At 36.8% G+C, this 16,734-nt stretch overlaps 1 protein-coding gene across 4 annotated transcripts in view; it reads right to left on the minus strand.

The window, feature by feature from the left end:
* ALMS1 (ALMS1 centrosome and basal body associated protein) overlaps nt 1-16,734 on the minus strand; it is a 231,023-nt gene that overhangs the window by 36,715 nt on the left and 177,574 nt on the right. For all 4 annotated transcript variants that reach the window (XM_086700836.1, XM_086700840.1, XM_086700835.1 and 1 more), the window contains one exon: nt 8,335-9,482. In XM_086700836.1, the coding sequence (XP_086556962.1) occupies nt 8,335-9,482 (1,148 nt within the window). The remainder of the gene's footprint in view (nt 1-8,334; nt 9,483-16,734) is intronic.

Consider the following 16,734-nt stretch of genomic DNA (forward strand, 5'->3'; position numbering starts at 1 on the left):
TTAGATCCAAAAACACAGTAAAAGGATGAAAAAAGAAAGAAAGAAAGAGAGAGAGAGAAAGAAAGAGAGAGGGAGAGAGAAAGAAAGAAAGAGAGAGAGAGAAAGAAAGAAAGGAAGGAAGGAAGGAAGGAAGGAAGGAAGGAAGGAAGGAAGGAAAGAAGAAAAAGGATGGGAAAGATATTCCACACAAACAGTAGCAATGAAAAGAAAGCTGGGTAGCTCTACTAATATCAAACAAAAGAGAATTTGAATTAAAAATTATTATAAGACATAAAGAAGGGGATTATTTATTGATAAGACGGTCAACTCATGAAGAAGTATAACAATTAGGAACATATGCATACCCGATAACAGAGCTTCAAAATATATGAAGCAAAAATGGACAGAACTGAATGGAGAAACAGTTCCACATTAATAGTTGCAGACTTCAATACATGATTTCCAATATGATAGAAATACTAGATAAAAGACCAGTAAGAAAACAGAGGACTTGAATAACACTATAAACCAAATAGACTTAATAGACATAAACAGAACACTCTAAACAACAGCATAATTCTCAAGTGCACATGAAAATTCTTCACAAGAGATTATATAACAGGGTAAAAAAACAAGTCATTATAAATTTAAAAGGACTTAAATACTTTGAATTATATATCCAAATATATTCTTTGACCACAATGGAATGAAACTAGAAATAATAAAAGAAATGTGGAAAATAAACAAAAATGTGGCAATTAAACAAACTATTAATAGTTAAAAAAGAAATTACAAGGAAAATTAGAAAATACTTTAAGATGAATGAAAATGAAAACACATACAAAAACTTTGGAATGCAGCGAAGGCAGAGTTTAGAAAAAAATTTATATTTGCAAAAGCAGGGCTCAGAGGAAATTTATAGTGGTAAATACCTATATTAAAAAAAGAATAATAAGAGGGCACCTGGGTGGCTCACTCGGTTAAATGTCCAACCTCAGCCCAGGTCATGATCTCACGGTTTGTGAGTTAGAGCCCCACGTCGGGCTCTGTGCTGACTGCTCAGAGCCTGGAGCCTGCTTCCAATTCTGTGTCTCCCTCGCTCTCTGCCCCTCCCCTGTGCCCCCCCCCCTCAAAAATAAATAAACATTAAAAAAAAAAAAGAATAATAGGGGCACCTGGGTAGCTCAGTTGGTTAAGTGTCCAATTTCAGCTCAGGTCATGATCTCACAGTTCATGAGATCCAGCCCCAAGTCGGGCTCTGTGCTGACAGCTTGGAGTCTGGAGCCTGCTTCAGATTCTGTGTCTCCTTCTCTTTCTCTGCCCCTCCCACCTCATGCTCTGTCTCTCTCTGTCTCTCAAAAATGAATAAGCATAAAAATTTTTTTTTCATTTTTTTCCTTCCCAGTTTTTAAAAAATTTTTAAATTAAAAAAAAATTTTGTTTATTTTTCAGAGAGAGTGAGTGTGAGTGAGTGGGGAAGGGGCAGAGAGCAAGGGAGACACAGAATCCCAAGCAGGCTCCAGGCTCTGAGCTGTCAGCACAGAGCCGGATGCGGGGCTTGAACTCACGAACTGTGAGATCAGAACCTAAGCCAGAGCCGGACACTTAACTGACTGAATCACCCACGTGCCCCTCTTTCCCAGTTTTTATTTAAATTCTGGTTAGTTAACAGACAGTGTAAGATTAGTTTCAGGTGTAGGATTTAGTGATTCATCACTTGCACAGAATAATAACTTAAAATCAATAACTTTAAACTGTAAGGAATTAGGGGTAAAAAAAGAGCAAACTAAAACCAAAGCAAGCAGAAGTAAATAATAAAGATTAGAGTCAAGATAAACAGAGTAGTGACTAGAAAAACAAAGAGATGAATTAATTCTTATAAACACACAAACTACAAAAAAATGACTCAAGAAGAAATAGAAAATCTGAGTAGAGTTACAGTAAAAAGACTGAATCAGTAATAAACTTTTCCCCCAAAGAAAAACCCATGACTAGTGGCTTCACTGATGAATTCTACCAAACATTTAAAGAAAGTATCAATCATTAACACCAATTCTTCTCAAACTCATCCAAAAAAATCAAAGAGGAGGGACAATGTCCTAACTCATTCTATGAAGCCAGTATTATCCTCATACCACAGGCAGACAAAGAAAGTTATTAAAAAAAAAACAAACCATAGATCAATATCCCTTACAGAGATGCAAAAGACCTTTTCAAAATTCTAGCAAAGTGAATCTAGCAGCATATGAAAAGAATTATGTATCAAGACTAAGGAATATTTAAGGATTTATCCCAGGAATGCAAGGTTGGTTCAATACATGATTATCAATCTATACCATATTAACAGAATAAAAGAAAAAAAAAAAGACCCAGATGATCATCCCAATAAATGCTAATGCATCTGGCAAAAAACACAACATTTTCATGGTAAAGATACTCATCAAGAAAGAAAGGGAGCTTCCTTAACACGATAAAAGTCATGTATGAAAACTCAAGCTCACATCATTCTCAATGGTGAAAGACTAAATGTTTTCCTTCTAAGAACATGAACAAGACACTTTTGCCACTTCTGTTTGACACTGTTGATCTGGAAGTTCTAACCAGAAAGTAAATAAAGGGCACCCAAATTGGAAAGGAGGAAGTAAGACTATTTCTATTCACAGATGACATGATCTTATATGTAGAAAATCCTAAGGAATCTACAAGAAAACTGTTAAGAGTTAACAAATAAATTCAGTAAAGTTATAGAGTACAAAACCAATATACAAAAATTAGTTGTGTATCTCTACACTAGCAATAAACAATGCAAACATGAAATTAAGAAAACAATTACATAGCATCAAAAAGAAAAACTTACACAAATTAATATGGAATTGCAAGGGACCTTGAATAGCCAGAACAGTCTTTTTTTAAATTTTTTTTTTCAACGTTTTTTATTTATTTTTGGGACAGAGAGAGACAGAGCATGAACGGGGGAGGAGCAGAGAGAGAGGGAGACACAGAATCGGAAACAGGCTCCAGGCTCTGAGCCATCAGCCCAGAGCCCGACGCGGGGCTCAAACTCACGGATCGCGAGATCGTGACCTGGCTGAAGTCGGACGCTTAACCGACTGCGCCACCCAGGCGCCCCAGAACAGTCTTGAAAAAAAAGAATAAATTGGAGGTTCTATACTTGATTTCAAAATTTATTACAAAGATACAACAAACCAAAACTAGCGTGGGACTGGCATAAAGAAGGACATAAAGACCAGTAGAGTAGAATAGAATAGAATAGAATAGAATAGAATAGAATAGAATAGAATAGAATAGAATAGACTAGACTAGACTAGACTAGACTAGAATAGAGAGCCTGAAATAAACCCTCATATATATATTGTCAACTGATTTTTGTCAAGGGTGCCAAGACCATTCAATGGAGAAAAGACACTCTTTTTTCAACAAATGGTGCTGGGACTAGATATCCACATGGAAAAGAATGAACTTGGAGCCTTACTTTGCACCATATACAAAAACTTAGATCAAAAGTCTTAAACATGAGACCTAAAACCATAAAACTCTTAGAAGAAAATAGGAGAAAACCTTAAAGACATTGCATTTGGCAATGATTTCCTGGATATGACACCAAAAGCAAAAACAGATAAACCGGATTACATCTAAATTAAAAATCTGTGCCTCTGAGGACAAAATCAACAGAATGAAAAGGCAACCCATGGAATCAGAAAGAATATTGAAAATTAAGTAGAAGAGGTTAATATCCAGAACATATAAAGAAATCCTACAAATGAACAACAAAAAACTTGATTAAGAAACAGGCAAAGGACTTGAATAGATATTTCTCCAGAGATCACATACAAATAACTAATAAGCAAATAAAGATGTTCAATATCAGTAATCATTAGGGAACTACAAATCAAAGCACAATGACATACCACTTCACACTCATTAGGATGACTATTTTTATTAAAAAAAACAAAACAAAACAGGGGTTGGCAAGGATGTGGAGAAACTGGAACCCCTGTGCACTGGTGGTGGGACTAAAAATGGTATAGAAAACAGCATGGCAGCTCCTCAAATAATTAAAAATAGAATTACCACATGATTCTGCCTTCCACTTCTGGTTTTATTACCTCCCCTGCCAATTGAAAGCAGGTTCTTGAAGAGATATTTGTACACCTATATCCACAGCAAAATTATTCACAATAGTCAAAAGAGAGAGTAACCCAAGCGTCTATTAACAGATGAATGGATAAGTAAAATGTGCTATATACATACAATGGAATATCATTCACCCTTAAAAAATAAGAAAATCATGTTACATGCTACAACATGGATGAACCTTAAGGATATTTTGCTAAATGAAATCAGCCTATTACTAAAAGACAAATGATACATGATTCTACTTATATGAGGTACCTAGAGTAGTCAAATTTATAGAGATAGAAAGTAGACTGGTAGTTGCCAGAGGCTGAGCATCAAGTGGAATGAGGAGTTGGTTGAGTGGGTATAGAATTTCAGGTCTGCAGGATGACAAGAGTTCCTAAGATGGATGATAGTGATGTCTACACAATGATATGAATGCACCAAGCTGCACATTTAACAATGGGTAAGATGAAAAATTTTGTTATATGGATTTTACCACACTTAAGAATAAAAAAAAAAAAGAGAGAACAAGAAAATCAAATAAATACAGCAGTGTTGATGCATAGGGGCACTTTTACCCCAATGTTTATAGCAGCACTTTCAACAATAACCAAATTATGGAAAGAGCCTAAATGTCCATCAACTGATGAATGGATAAAGAAGTTGTGGTTCATATATACAATGGAATACTACTTGGCAATGAGAAAGAATGTAATATGGCCTTGTGTAGCAACATGGAACTGGAGAGTGTTATGCTAAGTGAAATAAGTCATACAGAGAAAGACAGATACCATATGTTTTCACTCTCATGTGGATCCTGAGAAACTTAACAGAAGACCATGGGGGAGGAGAAGGAGGAAAAAAAAAGTTAGAGAGGGAGGGAGGCAAACCATAAGAGACTATAAAAACTGAGAATAAACTGTGGGTTGAAGGGGGGTGGGAGGGAGGGGAAAGTGGGTGATGGGCATTGAGGAGGGCACCTGTTGGGACTTCATATTTAAAAAAAAAAAGAAAATCAAGAATAAATTTAACTAAGAAGGTCTAAGACTTGTAAAATGAAAGCTACAAAACATTCCTGGAAGAAATTAAAAACCTAAATAAATTGAAAGACATTCCGTGTTCACAGCCTGAAGACTTAATATTAAGATTGCAATAAACTCCAAACCAATCTGTAGATTTAATGCAATTAATATCAAAATCCCAATGACCTTTTTGGCAGAAATGGAAAAGCTGATCCTAAAATTCATATTCAAATACAAGGGGCCTGAATAGCAAAGTAGTCTTGAAAAAGAACAAAATTGGAAAACTCATGCTTCTCAATTTTAAAACTCACTACAAAGCCAGAGTAATCAAAAATACTGCAGTAATGGAGTATGACTAGGCATGTAGATCTAAGGAATGCAATTGAAGGCCCAGAAATAAACCTTCACATCTACTGTCAGTTGATTTTTGACAAAAGTGTCAAGACCATTCAATGGGGAAAGAATAGTCTCTTCAAAGACTGGTACTAGGACAACTGGGTATCCACGTGGAAAAGAATGACGTTTCACCCTTACCTTATATTACATACAAATGTTAACCCAATATATATCAAATAGGTAAATGAAAGAATTAATAGTATAAAATTCTTAAAAGAATATAGGGACAAGACTGGATTTGGCAGTGGTTTCTTAGATAGGATACCAAAAACACAAGCAACAAAAGAAAAAAATAGACTTCATCAAAAGTAAACTATTGTGCATCAAAGGATGGTAATAAGCGAGTGAAAAGACAACCCGGGGCGGGCGGGGGGGGGGGGGGGAGCAAATATTTACAAATTACACACCCAATAAGAATCTACAATCCAGAATAAATAAAGAACTCTTGCAATTCAAAATAACAAACAACTTAATTACAAGTGGGCAAAAACCTGAATAGACATTTCTCCAAAGAAGATATATATATGTACACACACACACACACACATATGGCCAACAAGCACAGGAAAAGATGCTTACTGTCATTAGGAAAGGGGAAAGCAAATCAAAACCACAATCAAAATGACAATGAGTATGAGATACCCTTCACACCTACTAGCATGGCAAGAAAAACCCAAACAGACAAACCATAAAACAAGGTAAATAAAAAGTGCTGGTCAATGTGGAGAGAATGGGGCGCTCAGACATTGCTGGTGGGAATATAAATGGTATATCCATTGTGGAAAACAGTTTGGTGGTTACTCAATAAGCTAAACACAGAATTATCATATGACCTAGAACTTCCACTCCTAAGTATATAACCAAAAGAACTGTACACAAGTGTTCCAAATAAAAACTTGTGTACAGATGTTCATATCTGCTCCTTTTACAGTAGCCAAAAGATGGAAACAACCTAAATGTCCACAAACAGATGAATAAATATAGTATATACATGCAATGGAATATTATTGACCCATATAAAGCAATAAAGTACTGATACATGCTAGGGCATGGATGAACCTCAAAAATATGTTAAAGTGACAGATGTCTGACTTGGTCACATCCGTATGATTCCATTTATATGAAATACACAGAACAGGCAACAGAGGCAGAAAGTAGCTTCATGGTTGTCAGGGGCTGGTGGGAGGGGGAATAGAGAGCGACTGCTTAATGGTTAGGAAGTTTCTACTGGAGTGATGAAAAAGTACACAAACTGGATAGTGGTGATATGTAAAACACTGTGAATATACTCAGTGCCATTAGACTGTACACTTTAAGATGGTTAAAACTATAAACTTTATGCGTGTAAAGTGTATGGATTTTACCACACACACACACACACGCGCGCACACACACACACCCTCTACTGAGATCTTTTTTCCCTATCTCCTCCATGGAACAAAAAGCCTTAATCTGTTATCATTCCCAATTCTTCTCCTACTTTAAAAAGTCATATTGTTCTATTTATACATGTAATCACTATCATTTAATACCTACCAAAAACTCAATTATGAGAAATAATATTTATGAATTGTCTCAATGTCTTGTGTCTCCTTGCCTCTAGACTAGTGGTCTCTAAGTTTTTTTGATCATGCAGTCCTACTGATAAAATATTTTTGAGCACAAATTACCAAAGTAGGTATTTATTTATGTTATAAATTATGGCTCTATTCATATATTATAAAACATATACAGAAATATAAATTTTAAAAGGCTGAGAAAAATAAATATCTTTTTTTTTTTTTTTTTTTTGTCTGTACTCCAGTGCCCCATTCTGTAAGCATCCCTCTTTGGAGAACACTCCTCTAGATACCCTAAATTTTATTCTTGGGTTAAAGTATTAGTCTGCATTTGCTGCCCCCTTGAAGTCTGCCTTTACTGAAACTCCGTAACATAAGGTCATATTAACCTTATGGGTGTTGTTACTGAATTCCTTGTAAGGATGCTGTTGAGGACTCTTACTTACACTGTGGTGCCTTCTTTATGAGAATAGATGAGAGAAATTTCTCTTAGGTCTCAATATCAGAAATATTTATAATGCTTTTGAAAACCTAGTTTTTATATTATAGACTTAGGTAATTGATCACAAAGTTGTAGCAACACCATGTGCTAGAAAACATAGAGCAAAATTTGTGGCTCACTTCTAGCAACCATATCCATAAGGTGTATTTATTTATCTCCCCTCTGGCTTCAACTTGTCTTACCACCACTCACAATTCTTCATTTATTTATCTTTAAAAATCATGTTGTAGCTCATCCCTTCCTGGCTTTAATTTAATTTTCTATCATTCTAATTCTTCATTTACTCAAGAAAATCATTATTGTATTACTTACATAAGTATGTGTCTGGATATTTGTGTCTGTGTATATCTGTGTATGTGTTTAAGAACATCTCAAAACTTCTTGAAAGACAGGGAGGAATGAATAAGCAAAAAAACCCCAAACAAACAGAAACGGCCAGGCACTAATGTTCAGAATGGAGGTCATCCTAAACTGGAAGCTCCCCCGTGCCAGGGGTACACTTTGCAGATTCTGAAGCATTTAGCAGCAAAGCCCTTCGTCGTAACTGAGTGTTGAAGAAAAGAATGACAACTCACAATAGCACTGTACTACACTTTCTCACTCTTTTCCGAAAGTTGGTAAGAAATGTTATAGTGAGGAAAGGGCAATTGGCTTTTTTTCACCTGTGTGCAAAGGTTAACTAAAAAGTCCATGAAAAAGGCAGTCACATTGCCAGACGGAATTTGTAGCCATGTACCTGGATGTGTTTCCTTCTGGTGTGCTCAGAAGTCATTTGGGGATGACTTGTATTCAAAGCTTTCTTATTCTTCTTGCTCCGCCTCTCAAGGTATCTCCTCTGGTGGTCGGTAATGCTGCTGTATAATTTAATTCGCCTGGGTGACAGACAAACTCTTTCATGGCCAAAAGCTTGGATCAGTCGGGCAGTGTCAATGGTGGAAATAGAGCTGCTTCTCTCCTGCAAAGTCACCTCTTTATCTGTTTGGGTCAAGATATCAGATTCCACAGGAGAATTGGTTGTGGAAAGGATGTTGGTGGCAGTGTCTGTGAGCAGCTCACTTTCATCAGATGGTCTAGAATCTGAGGAAGTGTTGTTTATATAATGAAAACCTGGCTGTTTTCTCAGGATATACTTATCAAATTTAATCTGTTCAATTTTAATCTGGTTGGACTTCCCAGCTTGATGAGTAGAAAGCGCCTTGCTTTTTTTAAGCTCTCCTGTGTTTTTATGGCATTTCTCCAGGCTCTTATACCGCTTCTTTTTCTGAAGCTTGATTTTCTGCTGTTGCTTAATATCCCGTTCCCCTCTGCTATCATCCTGTGTGCTTTCAGAGGCCCAGAGAGAATATGTGATGGGATTCTGAAGAAGTTTAGCCAAACGATCAAGTCGCTCCACCAAGGATAGTTCTTTTCTGTCACTAAACTCGGGAGGTTTCTTTTGTTTCTGTCGCTCCTGATACTTGTTCCAGAGTTCATTCAAACTCACAGTGTGCTGAGTTGTTAGCTCTGGGGTGACCTTACGATCCCTTTTTGGATCACTAATTTGTCTGTCACTTTTTGGATAATCTCTAGCCTGACTTTTAGCGGAATGCATCACTTCTTTGTTTTCCAAGTTTACATTGATACTGAGGCTCTCTATTCTGGTATAATCTGCCTTGGTCTTTCCCACATTTTCATCAGGGCAAGGAAGACAAGTATGTTCTCTTGGTTTGTCTGGATGACGCTGAAAGAAATCTTTCCAAGAATGCCTCATGAAAACACTCCTCCCCAAGGATTCATGGCAAACATCTTGATCAGTTGGTAGGTGGACTGGATGATGAAAGTAAAACTTGGCTGACCTGAAGACAGAATGGGTAGTATTTTCAAATTCTGAATGACATCTGGACTCTGAAAGGGAGAAAGAAAAAGATTTTGAAGGATTTTCAAAATATTTGTATTCCCTTTAGAAACAGTATTCACACTTAGGGACGCCTGGGTGGCTCAGCTGGTTAAGCGTCCAATTTTGACTCAGGTCATGATCTCGCAGTTCATGAGTTTGAGCCCCGCATCGGGCTACGGTGCTGACAGTGCGGAGTCTGCTTGGGATTCTCTCTCTCACCCTCTCTCTGCCCCTCCCCTAACTCTCTATCTTTCTCAAGATAAATAAACTTAAAAAACAAAAAAAGAAAAATACCCATCATTAAAAAACTATTTTTTTACAAAAAGTTTCTACACAGCAAAGGAAACAACTGACAAAGAGAAAGGGCAATGTATGAAATAAGAGAAAAGAAGTGTATACTATATGTCTGATAAGAGGTTAATCTCCAAAATATATAAAGAATTCATACAACTCAATAGTAAAATAATAACCCAATTGAAAACCTAGGCATATAACTTGAACAACCATTTCCTCAAGATATATAAATGGACAATAGGTAGATGAAAAAAGGCTCAACATCACTCATTAATCTTATCAAGGAAATGCAAATCAAAACCACAATGAATTATCATCTACATCTGTCAAGATGGCTACTATCAAAAAAACCCAAAAAACAAATGTTGGTGAGAATGCAAAATGTTGTAGCTGCTGTGGAAAACAGTACGAAGGTTCCTAAAAAAATTCAAATTAGAACTACCATATGGTTCAGCAATCCCAGTTATGGGTATTTATCCAAAAGAATTGAAATGAAGATCTCAAAGGAATATTAGCACTCCTAAGTTCACTGCAGCACTATTCACAACAGTCAAAATGCAGAAGCAAACTAAATATCCACCAACATATCGAAGAATAAAGAAAATATGGTATATCCATAAAAAGAAGGAAATTCTGCTATATGTGACATAATGGATGAACCTTGAGGACATTATGTTAAGTGAAATAAGATGGATTTCACTTTTATGAGAGATCTAAAATAGTCAAATTCACAGAATCAAAGAATGGAATAGTGGCTGCCAGGGGATTGGGGGGAAGGGTAGGAAATGGGGAGTTCCTAATCAATGGGCATAGAGTTTCAGTCAAAGCAAGATGAGTAAGTTCTAGAGACCTGCTGTGTAACATTGCACCTATAGTCAACAATATACCGTACACTTAAAATTTTGTTAAGAGGGTAGATCTCATGTTCAGTGTTCTTTCCATGATAAAATTATGGGAAGGAAGGAAGGAAGGAAGGAAGGAAGGAAGGAAAGAAGGAAAGGGAAGGAAGGGAAGGGAAGGGAAGGGAAGGGAAGGGAAGGGAAGGGAAGGGAAGGGAAGGGAAGGGAAGGGAAGGGAAGGGAAGGGAAGGGAAAGGAAAGGAAAGGAAAGGAAAGGAAAGGAAAGGAAAGGAAAGGAAAGGAAAGGAAAGGAAAGGAAAAGAAAGGAAAGGAAAGGAGGTAGGAATTTGAGGACAAATTACGTGAAGCCTAGAACACTAAGCTAAGGACTTTAAAATTTATTCTTAATGGAAATTAAGCACCAGTATACCATTTGAGCAGAGGAATAACAAGATTATGGCTATACTTCAGGAAGGATACCACAGCAACAGGATAAAAGCAGCAAAATGTCAAAGGGCTAACGAGAGTACATTAAAAAGTAAAGCAAAAGCAAAAGCAAAAGAATGAGGAAACAGATAACATTACTGGAAAATGTATTTGTTTTCCAATATCAGTATTTTCAAACAACGCAGTCCCACTGACTTGGGGCTGAAGTGAAATACATGGTAAAGAGTAGAAAATGAGCAAGCTGAATCCGTTGAGTATAAAGAGCTCTATGAGCAATGAGACTACACAACCCTATCTCATGGTACTTCATTGAGTAAAGGTCAAATCAGTTGAGATGGATGTCTATTCTGAAAATACATTAGTTTTACACACAGCATTTGTAAAATTCTCCCCAAATATATCAAAGTATATTAAACTATGATTTACTACTTTTAAAAATTAAAGTTAAATATGCTCATTGTAAAATATTCAAATAATGTAGAGAATTTACATTATTCTGTACAAAGAATAATTATTCTGCCATCCCTCAACCCCTAAGCCACTTTCTAATAATAACAACTATTAACCAGGTTTTATATACCCATTTAGATAAAATGCTGCCAAGTGCTGCAAAAATATTTGTTCAATGAAAAAAATATTTTATGCCTATGTAAACATTTTATATTTACTGATTTGATATATAATTTAACTACATGTTTAGGTTGTTTCCAAATGTTTACTCTCCTGAAGAATGCTGCAGTGGATATCTGTGCATGTGTGTGTGTGTGCGCGTGTGAGATTTTATGTTTGATACAACTTTATGTGTATAACTCCTGCAAGTGGAAATGCTGGATGAAAGAAACATTTATTTCAATTTTAGTCCATGTTGAGAGTTTAGATAAAGGGGTCCAAAATATTGCTGCTTCAGCATCCATTTTGTGTAGGCAAGCGGACTGCAGGGGCCTTGAACTAACACTAGCCCCTCCTTCGAATGCATGCCCTAGAGAACAGCACGCAGAATCTTAAGTATTTAAGTTCCTTATATGACCTCCCCAAAAGTCCTTGTGATACACAGTCTCCCCACCTCCTAGGGCCTTACCCTTTGTGCACCGCTTACACAAGACCCTTGCCAAGCTTACCAAAATACTGCCCTTTCTGGTTTTGAATTCACCAGTTCACCCTTATCTTGGGAACCAATCCACCTATAGACCCTAATAAAGGCATGTACCCCAGGTTTTGCCATTCTCTTGCCCCGTGTGTCCCCTCAAAGCATGCTGTGTACCTCCTCCAGGACCTGTGAATAATACAGTTCTCTATATCAATTTCCCTTGTACTCTTTTGTTGAGCCATTGGACATCCCAGAGCTCTACTTAACAAATGTTAATAAAGTCACAACGGTTAGACATTGTCAAATTGCTCTATTCTTTAAAAATGTTGCAATAAATTTGCACTTCTAACAATAGTATTATGAAGATGTATGTACATTTCCCCATATCTCAACAATACTTTTTTTTTTTTAAGTTTATTTATTTATTTTGAGAGAGAGACAGAGAGAGTGCATGTAAGTAGGGGAGGGGCAGAGAGAGGGAGAGAGAGAATCCCAAGCAGGCTTGGGATCCTAAGTTCCAACAATATTTTTATAATCAGCATCAAATCTTTTCATCTGTGCTATTCTAAAGGGCTTAAAAATTTGTGTTTTAGGGGTGCCTGGGTGGCTCAATTGGCTAAGAGTCTGACTCTTGATTTCGGTTCAGGTCATGATCTCATGTTTAGTGGGATTGAGCCCCACATAGGGCTCTGCGCTGACAGGGTGGAGCCTACTTGGGATTCTGTCTCTTCCTCTCTCTCTGCCTCTCCCCCCCAATTTCTCTCTCTCAAAATGAATATTAAAAAAAAAATCTGTGGTTTACTATATTTCTTTAATTATGAAAAAGTCTAAGTATTGTTTCATATCTTTCATGGCCATGTGTATTTCTTTTACCATAAAATTCCTGCTCATGTTCTTTGTTTTTCTTTTTTTTTTTTTAATTTTTTTTTTCAATGTTTATTTATTTTTGGGACAGAGAGAGACAGAGCATGAACGGGAGAGGGGCAGAGAGAGAGGGAGACACAGAATCGGAAACAGGCTCCAGGCTCCGAGCCATCAGCCCAGAGCCTGACGCGGGGCTCGAACTCACGGACCGCGAGATCGTGACCTGGCTGAAGTCGGACGCTTAACCGACTGCGCCACCCAGGCGCCCCTGTTCTTTGTTTATCTATTAGACTGTCTTTGATTTATAAAAAAGCTCTTTGCATATTAAGAAAATTAGCCCCTTTTCTCAAGTTTATCTGTTTAAAATTGTTTTCCTACTTTGCATTTATAAATTGACTTTGCATATAGTATTTTTCTACCATGCAGAAATTTAAAATATGTAGACAAATTTATCAAATATTTGCTTTTAGGACTTTTAGATTTTGTCACCTTACTTTATAAGAAATAATCCACACCTTCATCCAGAACTTTTATGATCTCATGCTCTCTTTTATTACTTACATCTCTGAAACATACGAGTCTTGGTAACAGGGGTAAGGAGAAATCTACACCCACACGTCCTCAAACGCTAGCTAAGCATCTTGGTATAATGTGTTGAATAATCCCTCTATTCCAAACTGATGTGAAATGGCACTTTTAAAACAGTAGATTCTCACTGTATTTATTTCCATTGAGGTACCCACTCTCAGTCTCTTGACCCAATAGCATCCTTTTTTTTTTTTAATTTTTTTTTTTAGTGTTTATTCATTTCTGAAGGACAGAGAGAGCACAAGCAGGGGTGGGGCAGAGAGAGAGGGGGACACAGAATCTGAAGCAGGATCCAGGCTCTGAGCTGTCAGCACAGAGCCCAACGTGGGGCTTGAACTCACGAGCCGCAAGATCATGACCTGAGCAGAAGTCAGATGCTTAACTGACTTAGCCCCCCACGCGCCCCCCACAATAGCATCCTTTTAATGGTTACTGCTGTATAGTTTATTTTAATACCTTGTATAGCTAAATCCTACACCATCTCCATCATCTTTTTCAGACCCTTTCTGGTAAAGAGAAAATTTTATTATTATTTTGTAAAATTTATATTTACAAATATATTTTGTAATGTATTTGTATCATTTATAATATTTATATATTATTAATGTCATAAATAATAATTATTTATATTATTTTGTAGAAAAGAAAATTCCAATCCTACCAAAAGGCAGCAAAATAGAATAAACTTCCACACATTTCTGGTAGATTCACCAATTGTTAAAATTTTGCTACACTGGCTTATCTCTCTATCACAACCTGCAAGCATATGCATATTACTTACATTTTATCTGAACCATCAGAGAATAAGTTATAAATATCATGTCCTTTCATCCTGGGATACTATAGTGTATATACCCTAAAAGGAAAGGCATTCTCTTACGTACCATGGTATAATTACCAAATACATTTAATTTAACATTGATATGATACTAATGTGAAGATTATGTTCAAATTTCAGCAACTTTCCCAAAACTGTCCTTTATAGTAATTTTTCCCCCGGGGCTACAGTCCAATCTAGAATCATGACTGCATTTAGCTGCCATGCCTCATTAGTCTCCTTTGATCTAGAATAGTTCCTCAGCTTTTGTCCTTTATGACACCTACATTAAAAAAAAAATTAATGTTTATTTCTGAGAGAGAGAGAGGGAGAGTGAGTGCAAGTAGGGGAGGCGCAGAGAGAGAGGGAGACACAGAATCTGAAGCAGGCCCCAGGCTCCCAGTTGTCAGCACAGAGCCCGACGTGGGGCTTGAACTCACGAACTGCAAGATCATGACCTGAGCCAAAGTCAGACACTTAACCGACCGAGCCACCCAGGACCCCTGGCCTTGACAGTTTCGAGAAGTACCAATCAAATATTTTGCAGAATGTTGTTCATTTGTTTTTCTCATGAATAGACTGTGTTACAGGTTTGGGGGAGGAAGACTTTAAAGTGCCATTCTCATTACATATTAAGGGTACATACCGTCAGCATGACTTATCACTGTTGGTGTGGACTTTGACCACCTGGTTGAGGTAGTGTTTTCGTCAGGGTTCTTCACTGTAAACTTACTCTCTTTTTTCTTCCCATATTAAACTCTTTGGAAGGAAGTTATTATGTGCAATCCATTCTTAAAGACTAGGGAATTATGTTCTACCTCCTTAAGGGTAAAGTGTCTACATACTCCATACATACTCAGACATTTGATTCTGCACAGAACTGTCTATTTGCTCCCATTTATTTATTCAATCATTTACTTATATCGTTATGGATCCATGAATGTTTATTCTTTGGTTATAATTCAATACTACTATATTACTCAAATTGCTGGAACTTTGGTCACTAGGAGCTCTTTTACTTGGTTCTTGTGTCCCTTTGACATACTCTCCATCACTTTAAGGTTTTCTCCTTACTTTCTAGCACTACAAGATGCTCCAGGCTCATCTTCTGTATTTCCTGTTCCAATCGTAGAATCAGCCATTTTTCCAGAAAGCCCTGAAAAATTGTCTTTGTGGGTCTCATTTTTGCTTGTTACTTCTATTTTTTATACTTTTTCACTCATGGTGTCTATGAGTTTGGCATTTGGGGGCATATTCTGAGGTCTGGGTTGAAATTCCTTTAAAGAGATGTGCATTTGCTTCAGCCTGGCATGAGGTGGCATGAGTTGGCACTACTTGGGCCATTAAAAAAATTTTTTTTAAGTGTTTATTTTTGAGAGAAAGAGACAGAGTGTGAGCTGGGGAGGGGCAGAGAGAGAGGGAGACACAGAATCTGAAACAGGCTCCAGGCTCTGAGCTGTTAGCACAAAGCCCAACACGGGGCTCAAACCCATGAACTGTGGATCATGACCTGAGCTGAAGTCGGACACTTAACTGACTGAGCCACCCAGGTGCCCCTTTTACTAGGGCCATTTTTAAATAAAATTCTGGGTTGCAGAATTTTCAGATACACATGTAGTTTACTGCACTGATAAACTGTACCAGTGCAAACTTCACAACTATAAACCTATGTGAGAGCTGCTCTATAGTTACAAATTCTGAGGATGAATTTGTTACTGCCTTCTTTCCCCAGACCTGCTACTGAGGTTAAGACAGGCAAGTTTCCTTGCTTTACTCTTCTGGATGGATGTGTTTATTTCTTATTATTCTTTTACTAGATTGCAGCCTACTGGAAACCCAGCTTTAAGCAGGACTTTTTCACTATGGGTGTGCCCTAAGTTCTATATTTTGTTCACAACTTCACGTAGACCTTAAAAATAAATCCCAGATCTATAGACTTCAGTGAAACCCTTAGGGTGACAATCTGTGTTAGTGCTTAATTATGCCTAGGGTGGGTTCCTGCCTTCACTTTATTTTTTGGGACCTGAAGATACTTAAATGTTATGTCAACTCTTAAGTTTTAGAAGATAGTTTTGATATTTTTATCTAGCATTTTAGTTATTTTCTTCAAGGGAGTTTTTCAGGATAGCTAATCACCACCTTTCCAGGTATAGATATATAGAAAACAAAAAGCAAAATGGAAGATATAAATCCAACTATATAAATAACAAATATGGATTAAGCAATTCAATAAAAAGGTAGAAACTGTTATTTTTTTTAAACATGATCCAATTATAAGCTGTCTACAAGACACATATTTTATTAAAAAAAATTTTTTTAAATGT

Source organism: Puma concolor, chromosome A3, assembly GCF_028749965.1.
Source record: "Puma concolor isolate L17-30 chromosome A3, mPumCon1.1.hap2, whole genome shotgun sequence".
Classification (NCBI taxonomy): Eukaryota; Metazoa; Chordata; class Mammalia; order Carnivora; family Felidae; genus Puma; species Puma concolor.